The 16,093-nt window shown below is 37.1% G+C and overlaps 1 protein-coding gene across 4 annotated transcripts in view; it reads left to right on the forward strand.

Annotated features, from left to right (window-relative positions):
• sgsm1a (small G protein signaling modulator 1a) overlaps positions 1-16,093 on the forward strand; it is an 81,362-nt gene that overhangs the window by 28,640 nt on the left and 36,629 nt on the right. For 3 of the 4 annotated variants that reach the window (XM_061906533.1, XM_061906534.1, XM_061906536.1), the window contains exons 4-8: positions 8,642-8,804; positions 8,903-9,055; positions 9,160-9,227; positions 15,410-15,555; positions 15,743-15,880. In XM_061906533.1, coding sequence (XP_061762517.1) covers positions 8,642-8,804; positions 8,903-9,055; positions 9,160-9,227; positions 15,410-15,555; positions 15,743-15,880 — 668 coding nt within the window. The remainder of the gene's footprint in view (positions 1-8,641; positions 8,805-8,902; positions 9,056-9,159; positions 9,228-15,409; positions 15,556-15,742; positions 15,881-16,093) is intronic. The other variant, XM_061906537.1, reaches the window with a different exon arrangement.

Raw genomic sequence — 16,093 nt, forward strand, 5'->3', positions numbered from 1 at the left:
TCTCGTTATTTGGCCAGTATCTTCTTGGGTCCGTCATATATTATCTAAAGTCTGCTACATCTTATACACGATTTGACAAGGTATGTATTCATCTTAACATCAAAAAGTCTATAGAATTAATTGTTAAAAGAGCTTTGCTGATCAGTTTCTTTGAAAGATAAGAATTTGTTATACTGTATAAAACACAGTGTAGACAAAATGATCTGCAACAATACTGCCCTTTAATTGTACCCCGCCTTCCGCCCGATTGTAGCTGAGATAGGCGCCAGCGCCCCCCGCGACCCCGAAAGGGAATAAGCGGTAGAAAATGGATGGATGGATGGAATTGGAGATCTTTAGTAGGGTCCAACATTTCTTTTAACTTTTAACAAAGTACAGTCTGCATTCAACACATTTGCAAGTGTGTTAGTGTCCAACAAAAGGCTTTCAAAGTGTTTTTTGTTTTCAGAAAATGGTGCCAGTGAAGCACGGTATTATTATCGTGCGTGTGGGAGAGACGCTGCCGATGTGCATGCTGTTTGGTTCAAACCAAACATGATTTATTTGTGGAGTTCACACTGAGTCATTTGAAGCTTAGGCTGCACGAGGTGATATGTTTACTACAGTGGACCCACTAAGTGCCCTACAATTGACTAGGTAACTGTCCAGGGTGTACGCCTTCTCTCTGTCAGTTAGAAAAGGGCTCCAGTTTCCACGTTAAGGTCGATTAAAATTGATTTTGTGACGCTTGTTGACCTTTGTTCATATTTCAAGTTAATTCAAGTCATGCCGTTGCCATCTGACGAGCATCAATAGTAATGTTTTGACATTTTTAGCTGCCATTCAAGTATAGATGGTAGTTAATGAACCACTGTTAAAACCATACAGTAAATGTACAATATCTAAACATGTGTGGTGATGATGACAGATGCAAAAGGAAGTCATTTCATGGAAGCAGTTATTGATCACTTAGCCATATTACACAAAGCAGCATGGCCAAATATAGGTGCACTATAACAATTGGGTAGTTTGTTTGCATAACAGGTCAGTGTTTCCCATGCGTTTATTTATTTATTTGACGCGGCCTGCCCAGAAAATAAGAAGACAGAGCAGGAGGGATCAGTATTGTTAAGCTAGCGGGTAATCAGACTCCTAAATTATACTTTTTTATTTTTTAAAGCAACTAATCTACTGAATATACCAGTGGCTTCATTTAATGGTACCCCAAAGCTAAAAAAAACATTGCGGCTATTTTGTTAAAAACGCACTCACCTCAAGCTCGGTCAGTAGATTATAAAGTCTGTGTTTATGCCTTATCCATTATTTTTTTCACAGTTTTTTGTTTTTTTAGTTTGGGATTTTTCTGTAAAAAAGTGTCCCATGACCACCATCATTCTATCTTAATTTTCTACATTGCTAGTTTTTCCATTTGTGCTTTGGTGATTGCTTTGCTTATTTTTTGATTTTGTTAAATCACAATTGTTTATGGAGCTTCTGAGAATGGAGGACTTCAATGCCTGTTATTTTTCTATATTTATGCGAGGGTTCTGTTACTGGAAAAAAACATATATTCAGAATTAGAATTTTTTCAGGGTTATACCAGCCTTTACTAACAAGCAGACAGACAAACCCCAGCAAATACATTACATCTTGGCGGAGGTAATTAATAAAAGAAAAAATTAAACTGGCATTTGTTCGATTTGGGTTCAGATCAGGGGATTTTTTTTGTGGTTTGTGAGCCCTTTTAGGCATTTGTTAATGAAAGCTACACAAATAAACTATGATTGATCCTCTGTCGCTTCCAAACAGGCTGCAAGCGGGTTCACTTTTTGCATTAGTGTCAGCAGCTGTACACTTTTGTTTTACAGCGATATTAATTAAACGTAGTGAACAGACACACAGACGTTTATCCTTGTACCATAACTGCAAGGTAACATAGTAGAAATGATTAGGATCAGCCCCAAAATTTAATAATTACGGACATTTCCTGAAAAATTACTGAAAATTTGCCCGTAACTTTTTGAGTTATGTAGCTAACTAACGAACTGACTGGCAAACCCTGTGCTGGCAGAGGCAAAAAGCCCTTTTAGGCACTTGTTAATGAAGGCTATACAACTAAACTATGATTGATCCTCTGTCGCTTCCAAACAGGCTGCAAGTGGGTTCACTTTTTGCATGAGTGTCAGCAGCTGTACACTTTTGTTTTGCAGCAAAATTAAATAAACGTGGTGAACAGACACACAGACGTTTATCCTTTTACCCTAACTGCAAGGTAACATAGTAGATATGATTAGGATCAGCCCCAAAATTGAATAATTACGGACATTTCCTGAAAAATTACTGAAAATTTGCCCGTAACTTTTTGAGTTATGTGGCTTACTAACGAACTGACAGGTAAACCCTGTGCTGGAAGAGGTAAAAAAAAATTAAAAACATAAACAACAAGCAATATGGGAACAGGTTTACGCTCTTTTAAAAATGCATGATGTACAATGATTTAAATTTGAGGATAAAGTGATTATGTTATTTTAAACAATCAAAGTTAAAATTTCCCTTTAATGTTGTGTGGCGACATAAAACAAGTAATGTGACGATCCTGAAGTCTTGTTTCTTACTAACTATTTTTTATATTTGTTCACTCATTTTTGACTCAGGTATCCATCCTAATTATCATTAAGTAGTTATTTAGCAATGTAGGAGATCAATTTAAGTGAAAATGCAGAGAAACTAAGGTTGTATTTGGTCTCTAATAGCCTGTCAACTCGACGTTGGTGTAAGACTATAATTGCACACTTGCTACTCACATTATAGGTGTTGTGGTAACCAACTTCACAATAAGAAATGGTTAGAAATGAAAGTTATAATTTGCCTTATTCCTCAACAGATGTCAGAACAGATGGGACTTTTCTGTGGTCTCTGTGACATTTAAGTCAATCTAATACTTATTTCACACCAATGAACACATTAGGGACAGAAAAAAAGGCGCTAAAAGGAAATTAAATTAACTAGCTTGAACGTTTTTTCTGCAGATTGATATAAAATAATTTCTATAAGGTGTGAGATAATACACTGCCACTATTCAATCTTATAAGAAATGAACCTATGGTATTGGCTATGCTAATCTTTAAATTGCTCTCTTTACATGTCTGTTTACAGTTTTCCTGAGGTTGATTGCACCTCTCTTCAATTTAATGTGTTTTACATTTAATGCCGCAGGTTTTAGTTTTGTGTGTTAATGGTGTCATCAAGTTTATTTGCTCTCAGTATGTACAGTGTGTTCCTCTAGATCTTTTAAAAGCCTAACATGTCCCTCTTGCCTCGACTGCCATTTACCTTAATGGATACCAAGCAGCCGACAAAAAACACTTTCCATGCTCCGTTTTGTTGTCAGCCACCTTCCTCCTGCTCCTCTTGCCATCTCACAGCGTCTCTTGTTACTACCCTTTTTGGTTGTGGTCTGTGTAGGCTACATTTGAACAAATGGGCGAGGAGCTCATCCAATTCCCAGTGGACCAATTAGTTTCTAATATCATGGCTACTTTGATCAGCTGTGCAGTAGAAGACAGATCCATCTAGATGCAATAGATGGCGCATGACATGAAAATAAATGATGTGACCAGTGTTGAATGGCTTCAGTTTAAATTATTTAGGGTGGTATTATCAATACGCTGCATGGTTTTGCTTTTGGTTGAGAAACCGAACTGTCTGTCAGAAGCTATGCTCGGAAAAATGCACAGTTTTGTTGTTATAGATAAATGATTATGCCATCACCTAACTGTATGAATGTTATCTGAGGATAGTCAGCAACGATGATCATTTGCAAAGGCTTGCACTTTGTCTTGGCGTAATATGGACACTGTGCAAAGAGGCAAAGAAAAGATGAGATCAAGATTGATGCAGACTTGCTTATGAAGGCATATTTTGTGTGAACTGACACTTTCATTGGCGTCAATAAAGTTAACCCTTGCCTGGAGCCACTGTGGTTGCAGCGGCGGCATAGAAATTGACTGGTGCAGATTTAAATAGTGGCAGGATGCAGGAGATGAGGAGATATGTTTAAAGGATGCAGGATGATGGAAACATAGATTGTGATGCTGATGAGTCTCTGCCCCCCCACCACCTTCCCTCTGCTCGCTTTTGCCTCTCCGAAGCCTCATCGCTCTATCAACAGGGGTTGCCATGGGAACCACGGCCTTCCATGTGACTCCATGCGAACAGAGCCACAGGATTAGTCCTGAAGAGAACTCAAATGTCAACAGAGCTACAGGCGCTGCCACGTCGGCCTGCGAGCAGAGGGCGGTCTTCTCTTCTGCTTAGTCTAGTAATTGTGCAAGTGTGTTATCATGTGACTGCCCCAGGATGTTGGATAAACTCCAAAGATGAATATGTGGATGCTATTAATTATAGTTGTCATTTTACAGCAAGAGAAAAAACATGTAACGCTACAATTTACTGAACAACCAGACAAATGATGGGTTCTGTCCACAGTACACTTAAGACCTGATTTACTAAGATCCAAATACCATGTTCCAAACATGTGCAAACAATAAAATTACGTGTACAATTATTGAGCGTGTGATCTACTAAGACTGTGTACAATTGAAAAGTATCGCAGACTGCCCTATTTAATTGAGATTGTTGTGTGTTCTATATGGGGCTTTCATCACAGAGATACTAGATGTTAGGTGTCAAAGTCAAGGCCCGAATTAAATACTTATGGCTGATATTTTTTTTTAGTATCACAACCGGCCCGCAGGCCACAGACGCTTTCTGCTGTTTTGCAGGCACCGATACTCCATCAGTGTTGGCACTAAAAATCTTACAAAATGACCTAATTAAGTCACAAAAATGGGGTCCCGCAGTAAATTTTTGGGGTCCGACTTCTTTTTAACCGTTTTTAAAACAAATGATAAATGTATGCATTATCCTGTTATATGTCACATTATATATTGTGTTTTGGAAAAAAGGTTGTCATAAACATTACTTAATTCATTAAAAAAAAATTATACAAAAGAAAAAACACATTTTTATGCATATGTAAACTTATTTAGTTATACACGTTCATTCACTTTCTTCTTTCGTTCATGGATCTAAACTTTACCTCAGCCGGTATTTGTTTCTTTATTTTTATTGTAATATTTTCTGAATGTGTTTGTTCTATTTTTGGCCAAAGTAAGACAAAGAAAACCATCTGAAATTGTCTTTATTTTTTAGTTTTAATGGCATGATTTTAATAGCGCCAGCGCCCCCCGCGACCCCAAAAGGGAATAAGCGGTAGAAAATGGATGAAAATGGATGGATTTTAATAGTCCGACCCGCGTGTGCACAGATTTTCCTCCATGCGGCCCCTGAGCTAAAATGAGTTTGACACCCCTGCACTAGATCATTTATGGCCCATCCATGCAATAATGCTCCTACTTATTGTGTTTAGCTGTGTTTTTAAACAAGCAGCAGAAATGCGCCACTTTTTGTGGGCATTTTAAAAACAGTGCTGTGGTGCATTTACAATGAAAATGGGAGAGAGGCTGCGGCACTAACTGCAGGTGTGAAGAAGAATATGCTACAAAATGCATATTGTAAAAAGTTTTTTCACATAGGAAATGTGTGAATAATATATTTTCGATGCGAAAAAAACATCAGCAGACACAAAAACGCATCAATTGAATTTGTTTTAATCATCCCCTAAACTTATCCACCAGCTATTAAATCACAACATGGAATCGATGATTAGACATTGTGTCTGATACTTTTATTTTTGACAGTCCATGTAGGTTAGCAAGCATACATAGGAACGCGCTGCAGCACTATCACCTCCTTTTTAGACATGCAATAAAAACAAAATGCAAAATAGTGCTCGCAGTTGAGTTTTGGTCTTGATAAATAAAACTCTGTGTGCAGCATAATCATATTTGCATCTTCTCCTCCCAGTTTTGTGGGCGTTCTGATGATTGGCATGTATTCTGCATATTCGTGAGGACAGAGTGGCTAAATTGAATGATTGCGGTCATTACTCTGCTCACTAAAGAGACACCATCGGTCACTGTGCACACTTAGAGTAGATCAGCTTGCATGTGCTATTACATGTTAGAATATCAGGCCCTTAATGGTATTTTGTCATATAAAAAAAAAATAATAATAAAAAATTAGGACATTGCTTCAATATCATATTGTTTTCTAGGTGTCAAAATATGTTGCTTTTTAAACTAGTATCAAAAATAAACTACTTTTACAATCAGTCACAGCATTAAGACCAGAAGCTAAAAAAACATTGATGGTTAAGTGCTGTGAATCTAAAGTCTTGTCTTAAAACCCCTTTTATTCTCCGGCTTTTAAATTGGCTGGAATCCTGTGGTCCTCAGTGTCTTTTGTCGTTTTATTCTATCTTATTGATTTGACTGCAATTGTTATTTTATAAATGCTTTTAATTTAATTACTTTTTATTGTTTATTTTTATGTGCAAAAACTCTGGAAATAGTGCTGTTGTTAATAGTACAATAGAAATAAAGGGGATTGCACTGTATTTGGATAAAATGATTGATTATACTATAACTCAGGGGTCGGGAACCTTTTTGGCTGAGAGAGTCATACAAGCCAAATATTTTTCAAAGTATTTCCGTGAGTGCCATATAATGTTTGTTTTTTTAACACTGAATACAACTATATGCGTGCATTTTTAAGAAAGACCAACATTTTTAGAGTATAATAAGTCTCTTATTCTTTTTAATAACATTGTTATTCTGAGTCTAACCAAAAATAAATAAAATACTTCTTACCATTAATGCGACTTGTTGAACAGGTGCGGTAGAAACGTAGAAACCGGATGGATGTATAAAAATGCATGAGGATGTTTTATATTTTGAACGTTATTTTTGACACTGTGATTACCAGCGGAATTATTCATTACTTATCGTGTTAAGCAATGTCAGCTAAGATTTATCTGAGAGCCAGGTGCAGTCATCAAAAGAGCCAAATCTAGCTCTAGAGCCATAGGTTCTCTACCCCTGCTATAACTGAAGTATAGGTTATACTTTAAAATACAAAATAGCAAAAAAAAATTCTCGTAGTAATAGTAATTTGTGTTTTTCCTCATTTTCATCTTAATCTGCGACGAGGAAACCCTTATTTTGATCGTATCAATATGACAATAGCACGTCATGTCTATATCTATTGTATATTACTGCATATGTTAGCTATTACGAAATATTAACAACTATTTTAAAAGTGCATAAACCTTAATGATAATACCAAAAATATAATTTTAGGCCCATACTCCACTTGTTTAGTAAACATGTGTGTTGTAAATGTTTATTCAAAGCAAAGTATTTAGTTCCATCCCATCCATCCATTTTCTACTGCTTATTCCTTTTTGGGGTCGCGGGGGGCGCTGGCGCCTATCTCAGCTACAATCGGGCGGTAGGCAGGGTATTTAGTTTGCGCTGTAAAATAACACTACTGTAAGTGAGGCCTGTATTTCTGAATAGCTCGGTTGGTAGAGCGGCCGGGCCAGCAACTTGAGGGTTCCAGGTTCGATCCCCGATTCCACCAACCTGGTCACTACCGTTGTGTCCTTGTGCAAGACACTTTTCCCACCCGCTCCCAGTGCCACCCACACTGGTTTCAATGCAACCTAGATATTGGGTTTCCCTATGGAAAAATGCTTTGAGTCACTGGAGAAAAGGGCTATATAAATATAATTCACTTCACTTTACTTCACGAAACAATATGTGTTTCAGTTAATCTGCTGTTTTCATTCATTTAAGATATCAAATCTGTGGAAAATACATTGCATTAATGTTCATCAGTAGTACAGTAGTACCTCAACTTACAGGCTTCATTCATTCTGTGACTGAGCTCTTATCTCAAAACACGTGTATCTCAATTCAACGTTGCCCATTGAAATGAATTTAAATCAATTTAACAGCACAATTTGTAACATGCCTTTTAAAAAGAAAAAATAACTTTTAGATAATATTAATTTGTATGAAAATCAATACAATTAAATGTTCTCCAAACAACTACAGTAGTTTTATGAAGTAATGTAATACAAATGTACAGTATTTACCTACCTCCTCTGAGTTGCTTCTCCATCAAACACACCATCAGCAGCTTTTCTCTATTTCCGTAGATAAACGTCCACCGTTTAGATATTGTTTTAACATCCTGGGCTGGTGTTAGACTCATTTTGCTTCAGTATAGTGCAGACTAGCAGTACAACATTTTTATTGATTGTTCTTGTCGATTACACACCTGGCCATTTTTTGATGATTTCTTTATTTATTTCAATCAAAACCATCCGCTTCTTCTTCTCAGTACTGCCCTTCACACTCACTTTCTTTGTTCAAAAATATATGTTCATCTCTATCTGTAAGCTGGGGCCAGCGAGTAAGACCAGATGTTCTGGTTGGATCTCACGGCGTTCACTGTGACATTTGCTATGCCAACAAAAGGAGGGAATGCTTCATACTCAATTTTTTTTTTGCAATTTAAAGCTCAACAATTCGCTGAGACAGCTCTTATTTCAATTGTATTTTAAATAAAAACACTAACCATTAATATGAAGGTCTTCTGCACTCTTGTGACAAATCTCATAGCATCTGTTATTTCTATAGAAACATACAGTTGTTTTTGTACTTGTCATCAATCTGTGCTTGTGTCCAAACAGCTGCGGTGGAGGCGTGTGTTTTGCATGGGCTAAAACGTAGAGCAGCTGGCTTTCTTCGAAGCAACAAGATAGCTGCCTTGTTCATGAAGGTGGGCAAGAGCTTTGCCCCAGCTGAGGAGCTCTGCAAGAAGGCCCAAGAGCTGGATCAAGTATTTGAGACTAAGTGAGACATACCCAGAACATGCAATAACAAGGGCTTGCTGTTCATTAACGTTGGTCTCTTTCGGTCATTTCTCTGCAACTTGCGATGTCTTCTTGTAGACGAAGCCAAAGCTTGCAAAGCCAAGATAGCTTGCGCAAAATGCCTCGTCTCCCCAGCCTCACTCCAAAGGCCAGCAAGAACCTCTGGATCCGGACAGCTCTCTTCGAGAAGGTGCTGGACAAGATCGTCCTCTACTTGGTAGAAAACAGCAGGTGCATTACAGAGAGGGAAATGTCATTAAACTGTGCGTGTGTGTGCAGGAACTCTTTGTCCTCTTTCTACTGACTCATTCCATTTCCCTTTATCCGTCTTTTAGTAAATATTACGAGAAAGAAGCTGTTCTAATGGACCCTGTAGACGGACCGATCCTTGCTTCTTTGTTGGGTAAATATTTGTGACATTATAAGCTTGTGTCCCTCATACTAGAATTTTCAGGCAAACATGGATTTGTGTCATTGTACATAGAAGTGAAGGACTTTGGTGGTCTTACAGTTAGTTTGTTTACTGTGATGTTCACTCGTCCTGTATTTAACTGCAAATTGTATCAGCATTCAAATAACATAATGAATAGCTTAAATGTTTTGTCATCTTATCAAATTGAATGCAGGCTGTGAAGATTATGCATTCAATGTGAGAGGTACCACTCCTGTTTATTTTTGTTGGTCAAACTGTTGGTGTTGTTGGAGAACGTTTGTTTATTAGACTGGATTTTCATTAGCCAAACTGTTTAGTGTTTTTTTTTATATCAAAAAGTAAATACCATTTTACATTACTTGCGTTTTTTTTTTTCATAAACTTATTATTTAAAAAATTATGTAAATTTATGTGACATAACATGTTGTTAATACGTTATGGTGTATAGTTAATTACCATACAACATATTTCTGCTCGAACTCTTATTGAATCTGTCCCAATACAGCATCTACATGTATGTGTAGTACATATAAATGTACATAACTTAAAAAATACCTCTATAAAAACGTAAAAATAGAGATAAAGGCATCATGTAATGAGAAAAAAGATGACACATTGATATTTAACTATTAATGAACAAAAATTGATATTTGTCTTTAAATATATGGATAATGTTTATCTATAGCCTTTTTATTTGATATTAAAAATGACATGATGGTATTACGTTTGTACTCCAACACTGTTTTATGTAAAATAATCAATAATAATGATTTCATTATTGATGAAAAAATATTGTTAATTATTATTTTCGCCATAATCGTCTAGCCCTATGTATAAGACTAGATCTCATACATGAACACTATTTTTATCCACGGTGTACCCCGCTTTCCGTCCGAATGCAGCCGAGCTAGGCTTCAGCACTTCCGCGACTCCAGAAAAAGGGACAAGCGATAGAAAATGGATGGATGGATGGACAAAAAGTGCAGTTACGTCTTAAAGCTATTAAGTGCTACCTTGCAAAATTCATACATATTTTTTAATATTTTTTTAATCTCTAATGTCCATAAAGTGCTATTTTGCACAATGTTTACATTTATTTATTTTTTTCTACCATATTACTTTGTTTATAATGTTTTTGTTGCTTTCATAAGCAAATTTAATTTCTACTTGAGGTCCATGAAACAGTGTTTTTTATCTACAACAATGTTTCTTCTACAAAGGAAATAATTTTCAATGTGTTGTTTGTGGGTTGTGTTTTTTGGTTAAACGATTTCAGTATAAGTACTTCTTGAAAATTTTGAGCACATTTACAAATACCGCGATAATAATGACAACCATGATAATTTTGGTCACAATAACCTTAATAAGAAATGTTCATAACGTGACATCCCTTCCTGTTGTATTTAAATCAGATGACTGCTGCTGGCTGGGATGAGATCGATGTGGTTCAAAACGCTCCAAACTGTATGTTTAAATGTTTCAGCATATTGCTCGTATGTCGTGCTCTACATCTAATAGCAACCTTTTTTATTACAAGTTGCGCAATATTTGCAATCTTTTTTTGTTAAATGTCGGCAAACTTTGGTGCACTTTTTTCTGCCTGGGCACCGCTATGTTGCTGCCTGACGTCATTACGCAACATGCAGCCTCACCCGCTGAAACCGTTAAGGGAATCGTTTGAAAAATTTGCAAAAGATTTGTAGGAATTGATACACTGGATACCCATCTATAGTGTTAATTGCACCGCTACTTTTAGGGAAGCCGAAAAGTATTAACAGCTGGGCAGGGTCGAAATGAGATTTTCAGAAGTGGGTGGGACATAACTGGCTTGCGTAAGATCCATGTTTTGGTGTAATATAAATTGCAAATTGTTCAATACTTCAACAGTATTAACATAATATAATGAATAACTTTACTTTTTTTTTTTCAAGATTGCATTATGATTTAGTTGTTGTTGTTTTTCTTGTATGAAAATCCAACCACATCCATTGTGACAAAAGACTGATGCTTAAGCCATTGCATCACCTAGAATTGTAAACAGTTTAGCTCAGGGGTCTTTAAGATTTTATAGGCCAAGGACCCCCAAACTGATGAAGCAATGGAGGGTGGACTGCTTACCTACCTACCTACCTACTACCTAAAATTGTGTTTTGAAAAAAATTTACCTAAAAATACCTTGTTAATGTGCAATACTCAGATATTTAAATTATATAGTCTAATGCCACTAATAGCTAGCTGAACACTGGGCCGTTAATCGCTGGCTGACAACTGATGTGCTAAATGATAGTTAAATACTAGAGCGCTAATTGCCAGCTAGTAGCTTGAGCTGTTAGCTACTACCTGACAACTGACTTGCTAATTGCTAGCCAACAACTGGTGTGTTGATTGCTAGCTGAGAACTGGTGCGCTAATCACTAGCTTGTAACTAGTGCGGTAATTGCTAGCAGGCATCTAGAGTATTAACAGTTAGTAATCTTAAATGCTAACATGAATGCGAAAATATTATGCCACTGCCATTCCTAAACGACACAACATAGTGTTGCAACATTTTTAATGTGTATTTAAAGACTTTTAAATTTGCAAAACAAATATTTTATGTAATATTTTTTTTAAGTCTACTTAACACAAAACTTTTACGGACCCATGTTGAAGACCAATGCTCGAGCTGGTATATTTATTTTGTATTTTATTGGTTTATTATTTTATTTTTGTTATTAATTTTCGTCAACAATTTAACTACCTTTTAGTGGAGCACAAGACTTGTCTTCTTTTGATTTTTTTTTTTATTTGTCTCATTTGTTTGTGGTTCATGTTGCCTTACGGAGGCCAACTCCGTCTTATCTCATATATAACCGCTGATTGATCAGCTGCTGCGTGCTGTCAATCATTATCACGTTGGCAACCCCAGAAGGCCAATCAATGAACATGTGGGCAGTCTAAAGAGACAGAGTTCAGCCTTAGTGGCTGGTTCCCGCCTGACACTAGTGTTTGACTTGTCTCCATTTAGTAGCGTAATATTATTTTTGGACATGAAAAAGGGCAGGGGACAAAAGCTGTTTTTTGAAATAGTGCAGGGGACATGTCCACCCCCCTTGATTAACCCTGCAAACTTTTTTCCCACTTTTTTAATGGTGTGAAATGATTTTTAAACATTTTTTCATCAAACTTTGATTTAAATTGATGCATTTGTTTAGTAAAAAAAATGAGAAATACATTTAAAAATAGATGTATTTATAGGTGCAAAACAACAATTTTAACATCATTAACACATACATTTATAAGGTTTCCGAATTGACTGGAATTCAAACCTTGTACCTCTGCATTACAAAACAAGGACTATTGCTGTGCGCCGTGGGAGCCAGTGTGACTGTGTGATTTAAGTATTAATCTGACTTGTTTTTCCCACATCGATCTCATCTATTTTTTCAATCTTCTGAGAATCGTTTTTCTAATATTTTATCTCTCTCATAAATAGGGCTAACAAAACATAAGAAAAGTGTCTTAGTGCAGCCAAGTTTTACTTTACTATAAAATACAACCACAACAAAATTTTATTGTTAAATGATTACTTCTCTTACAGTGTATAGTTTACCATAGGTTCAAGGTTCAAATAGTTTATTGTCAAGTGCACCAAGAACAAGAAAGTTTGATCATATTACGCCTGTACTGGCTCACCTGCACTGGCTTCCTGTGCACTTAAGATGTGACTTTAAGGTTTTATTACTTACGTATAAAATACTACACGGTCTAGCTCCAGCCTATCTTGCCGATTGTATTGTACCGTATGTCCCGGCAAGAAATCTGCGTTCAAAAGACTCCGGCTTATTAGTGATTCCTAGAGCTCAAAAAAAGTCTGCGGGCTATAGAGCGTTTTCCGTTCGGGCTCCAGTACTCTGGAATGCCCTCCCGGTAACAGTTCGAGATGCTACCTCAGTAGAAGCATTTAAGTCTCATCTTAAAACTCATTTGTATACTCTAGCCTTTAAATAGACCTCCTTTTTAGACCAGTTGATCTGCCGCTTCTTTTCTTTCTCCTATGTCCCCCCCTCCCTTGTGGAGGGGGTCCGGTCCGATGACCATGGATGAAGTACTGACTGTCCAGAGTCGAGACCCAGGATGGACCGCTCGTCGGGACCCAGGATGGACCGCTCGCCTGTATCGGTTGGGGACATCTCTACGCTGCTGATCCGCTTCAGATGGTTTCCTGTGGACGGGACTCTCGCTGCTGTCTTGGAGCCACTATGGATTGAACTTTCACAGTATCATGTTGGACCCGCTCGACATCCATTGCTTTCGGTCCCCTAGAGGGGGGGGGGTTGCCCACATCTGAGGTCCTCTCCAAGGTTTCTCATAGTCAGCATTGTCGCTGGCGTCCCACTGAATGTGAATTCTCCCTGCCCACTGGGTGTGAGTTTTCCTTGCCCTTTTGTGGGTTCTTCCGAGGATGTTGTAGTCGTAATGATTTGTGCAGTCCTTTGAGACATTTGTGATTTGGGGCTATATAAATAAACATTGATTGATTGATTGATTGATAGAAACATATTTCATCTCTACATCTGTTCATTCTGTCTTTTTTATCCAAACTAGTGCCAAGTACAGGGAAGAAAGAAGGTAATAATATTAAAAAGAAAAATGTAACCATCCATCCATCCATCCATCCATTTTCTATCGATTGTCCCTCTCGGGGTCACGAGGGTGGCTGATGCCTATCCCATCTGCATTCTGATGGAAGTCAGAGTACATCCTGGACAAGTCGCTATCTCGTCTCAGGAAATATTTAACATACAGTGGGGCAAAACAATATTTAGTCAGCCACCGATTGTGCAAGTTCTCCCACTTAAAATGATGACATAAGTCTGTTATTTTCATCATAAGTACACTTCAACTGTGAGAGACAGAATGTGAAAAAAAATCCAGGAATTCACATTGTAGGAATTTTAAAGAATTTATTTGTAAATTATGGTGGAAAATAAGTATTTGGTCAACCATTCAAAGCTCTCACTGATGAAAGAAGGTTTTGGCTCAAAATCTCATGATACATGGCCCCATTCATTCTTTCCTTAACACGGATCAATCGTCCTGTCCCCTTAGCAGAAAAACAACACCAAAGCATGATGTTTCCACCCCCATGCTTCACAGTAGGTATGGTGTTCTTGGGATGCAACTCAGTATTCTTCTTCCTCCAAACACGACAAGTTGAGTTTATACCAAAATGGATACATGGATGATACAGCAGAGGATTGGGAGAATGTCATGTGGTCAGATGAAACCTAAAAAGAACTTTTTGGTATACACTCAACTCGTCGTGTTTGGATGGAGAAGAATACTGAGTTGCATCCCAAGAACACCACACCTACTGTGAAGCATGGGGGTGGAAACATCATGCTTTGGGGCTGTTTTTCTGCTAAGGGGACATGCCGATTGATCCGTGTTTTAGGAAAGAATAAATGGGGCCATGTATCGTGAGATTTTGAGCCAAAACTTCCTTCCATCAGTGAGAGCTTTGAATGGTTGACCAAATACTTATTTTCCACCATAATTTACAAATAAATTCTTTAAAATTCCTACAATGTGAATTCCTGGATTTTTTTTCACATTCTGTCTCTCACAGTTGAAGTGTACCTAGGATGAAAATTACAGACCTCTGTCATCATTTTAAGTGGGAGAACTTGCACAATCGGTGCCTGACTAAATACATTTTTTGCCCCACTATATATATAAAAAAGAAAGAAAGAAAAGAAATAAATACCATAATAATAAAATACATAAATACACGCACATATTATGTACACAATATGTGCAGAAAAGTTGAACAGTAAATGTGCAAAAGACAACACAATGATACATAATATGTAATAATGATATTGATAAATATATAGGTAAATATATCAAGTACAAAAATGTGCCGAGAAGGGGTTATCTTTGTTAATGCAGAATTTTCATACAGCTCTTGTGTTAAAACTTCTTTAAAAAAAAGTTTCATGAAGACTATATACTGTATCTATATATATATATATATATATATATATATATATATATATATATATATATATATATACTGTATGTAAAATGCTTGTTTAAAAAATTCACATCCTTTTACAGCTAGTGTCCTCGCTATGATAGATTAAAATTTTGCACCTCCTTCACAACAGTGGGACCTTGTGCGTTGGAGTACACGAAGATGAAGACAGCTGATCACTTCTGGACTGACCCCTCGGCTGACGAGTTAGTGCAAAGGCATCGCATACACAGTGGTCATTGCAGGCAGGACTCCCCCACCAAAAGACCTGCATTGTGTGTAAGTGTGAGTCAGGTTTCAATTATTGTGTAAAAATCCATGAACTGTATGAGCACAGTATAATAAACTAATTAATTCTTTCAATGCAGCAGAGTATTTGAATAGTGTGTATCTGTGTTTTAAGCAGGACTATCTCATGATGACTCATAATTAATTGGCCTAATGTTCTCTATTGTGTATGGTCCAGATCCAGAAGCGTCACTCCAGCAGCAGCATGGATGAGCGGCCCTCACCTTCGCCATCAGCACGGGACTACGTAGAGTCACTGCATCAAAACAATAGGGCCACACTGCTGTTTGGCAAAAACAACGTGCTCGTTCAGCCGGTAACTTTTTCCTCGTAAAGATTTGCCAGTGGAATAAAAACAAATTAAATCACTTAAGGACAGTTGCTAGTCATTTAAAAATGGGAAATTAATACTGATGTGAAGTAAATCTGTCTATTTATTCTGAAAGCAAGTATACAAGAGATTCAATTAGATGAGTTATTTAACCAACACCATGTGTGCTTTTAAATCAATACAACCAAAGTAATAAAT

This window comes from Nerophis ophidion, linkage group LG07, assembly GCF_033978795.1.
Source record: "Nerophis ophidion isolate RoL-2023_Sa linkage group LG07, RoL_Noph_v1.0, whole genome shotgun sequence".
Taxonomy (NCBI): Eukaryota; Metazoa; Chordata; class Actinopteri; order Syngnathiformes; family Syngnathidae; genus Nerophis; species Nerophis ophidion.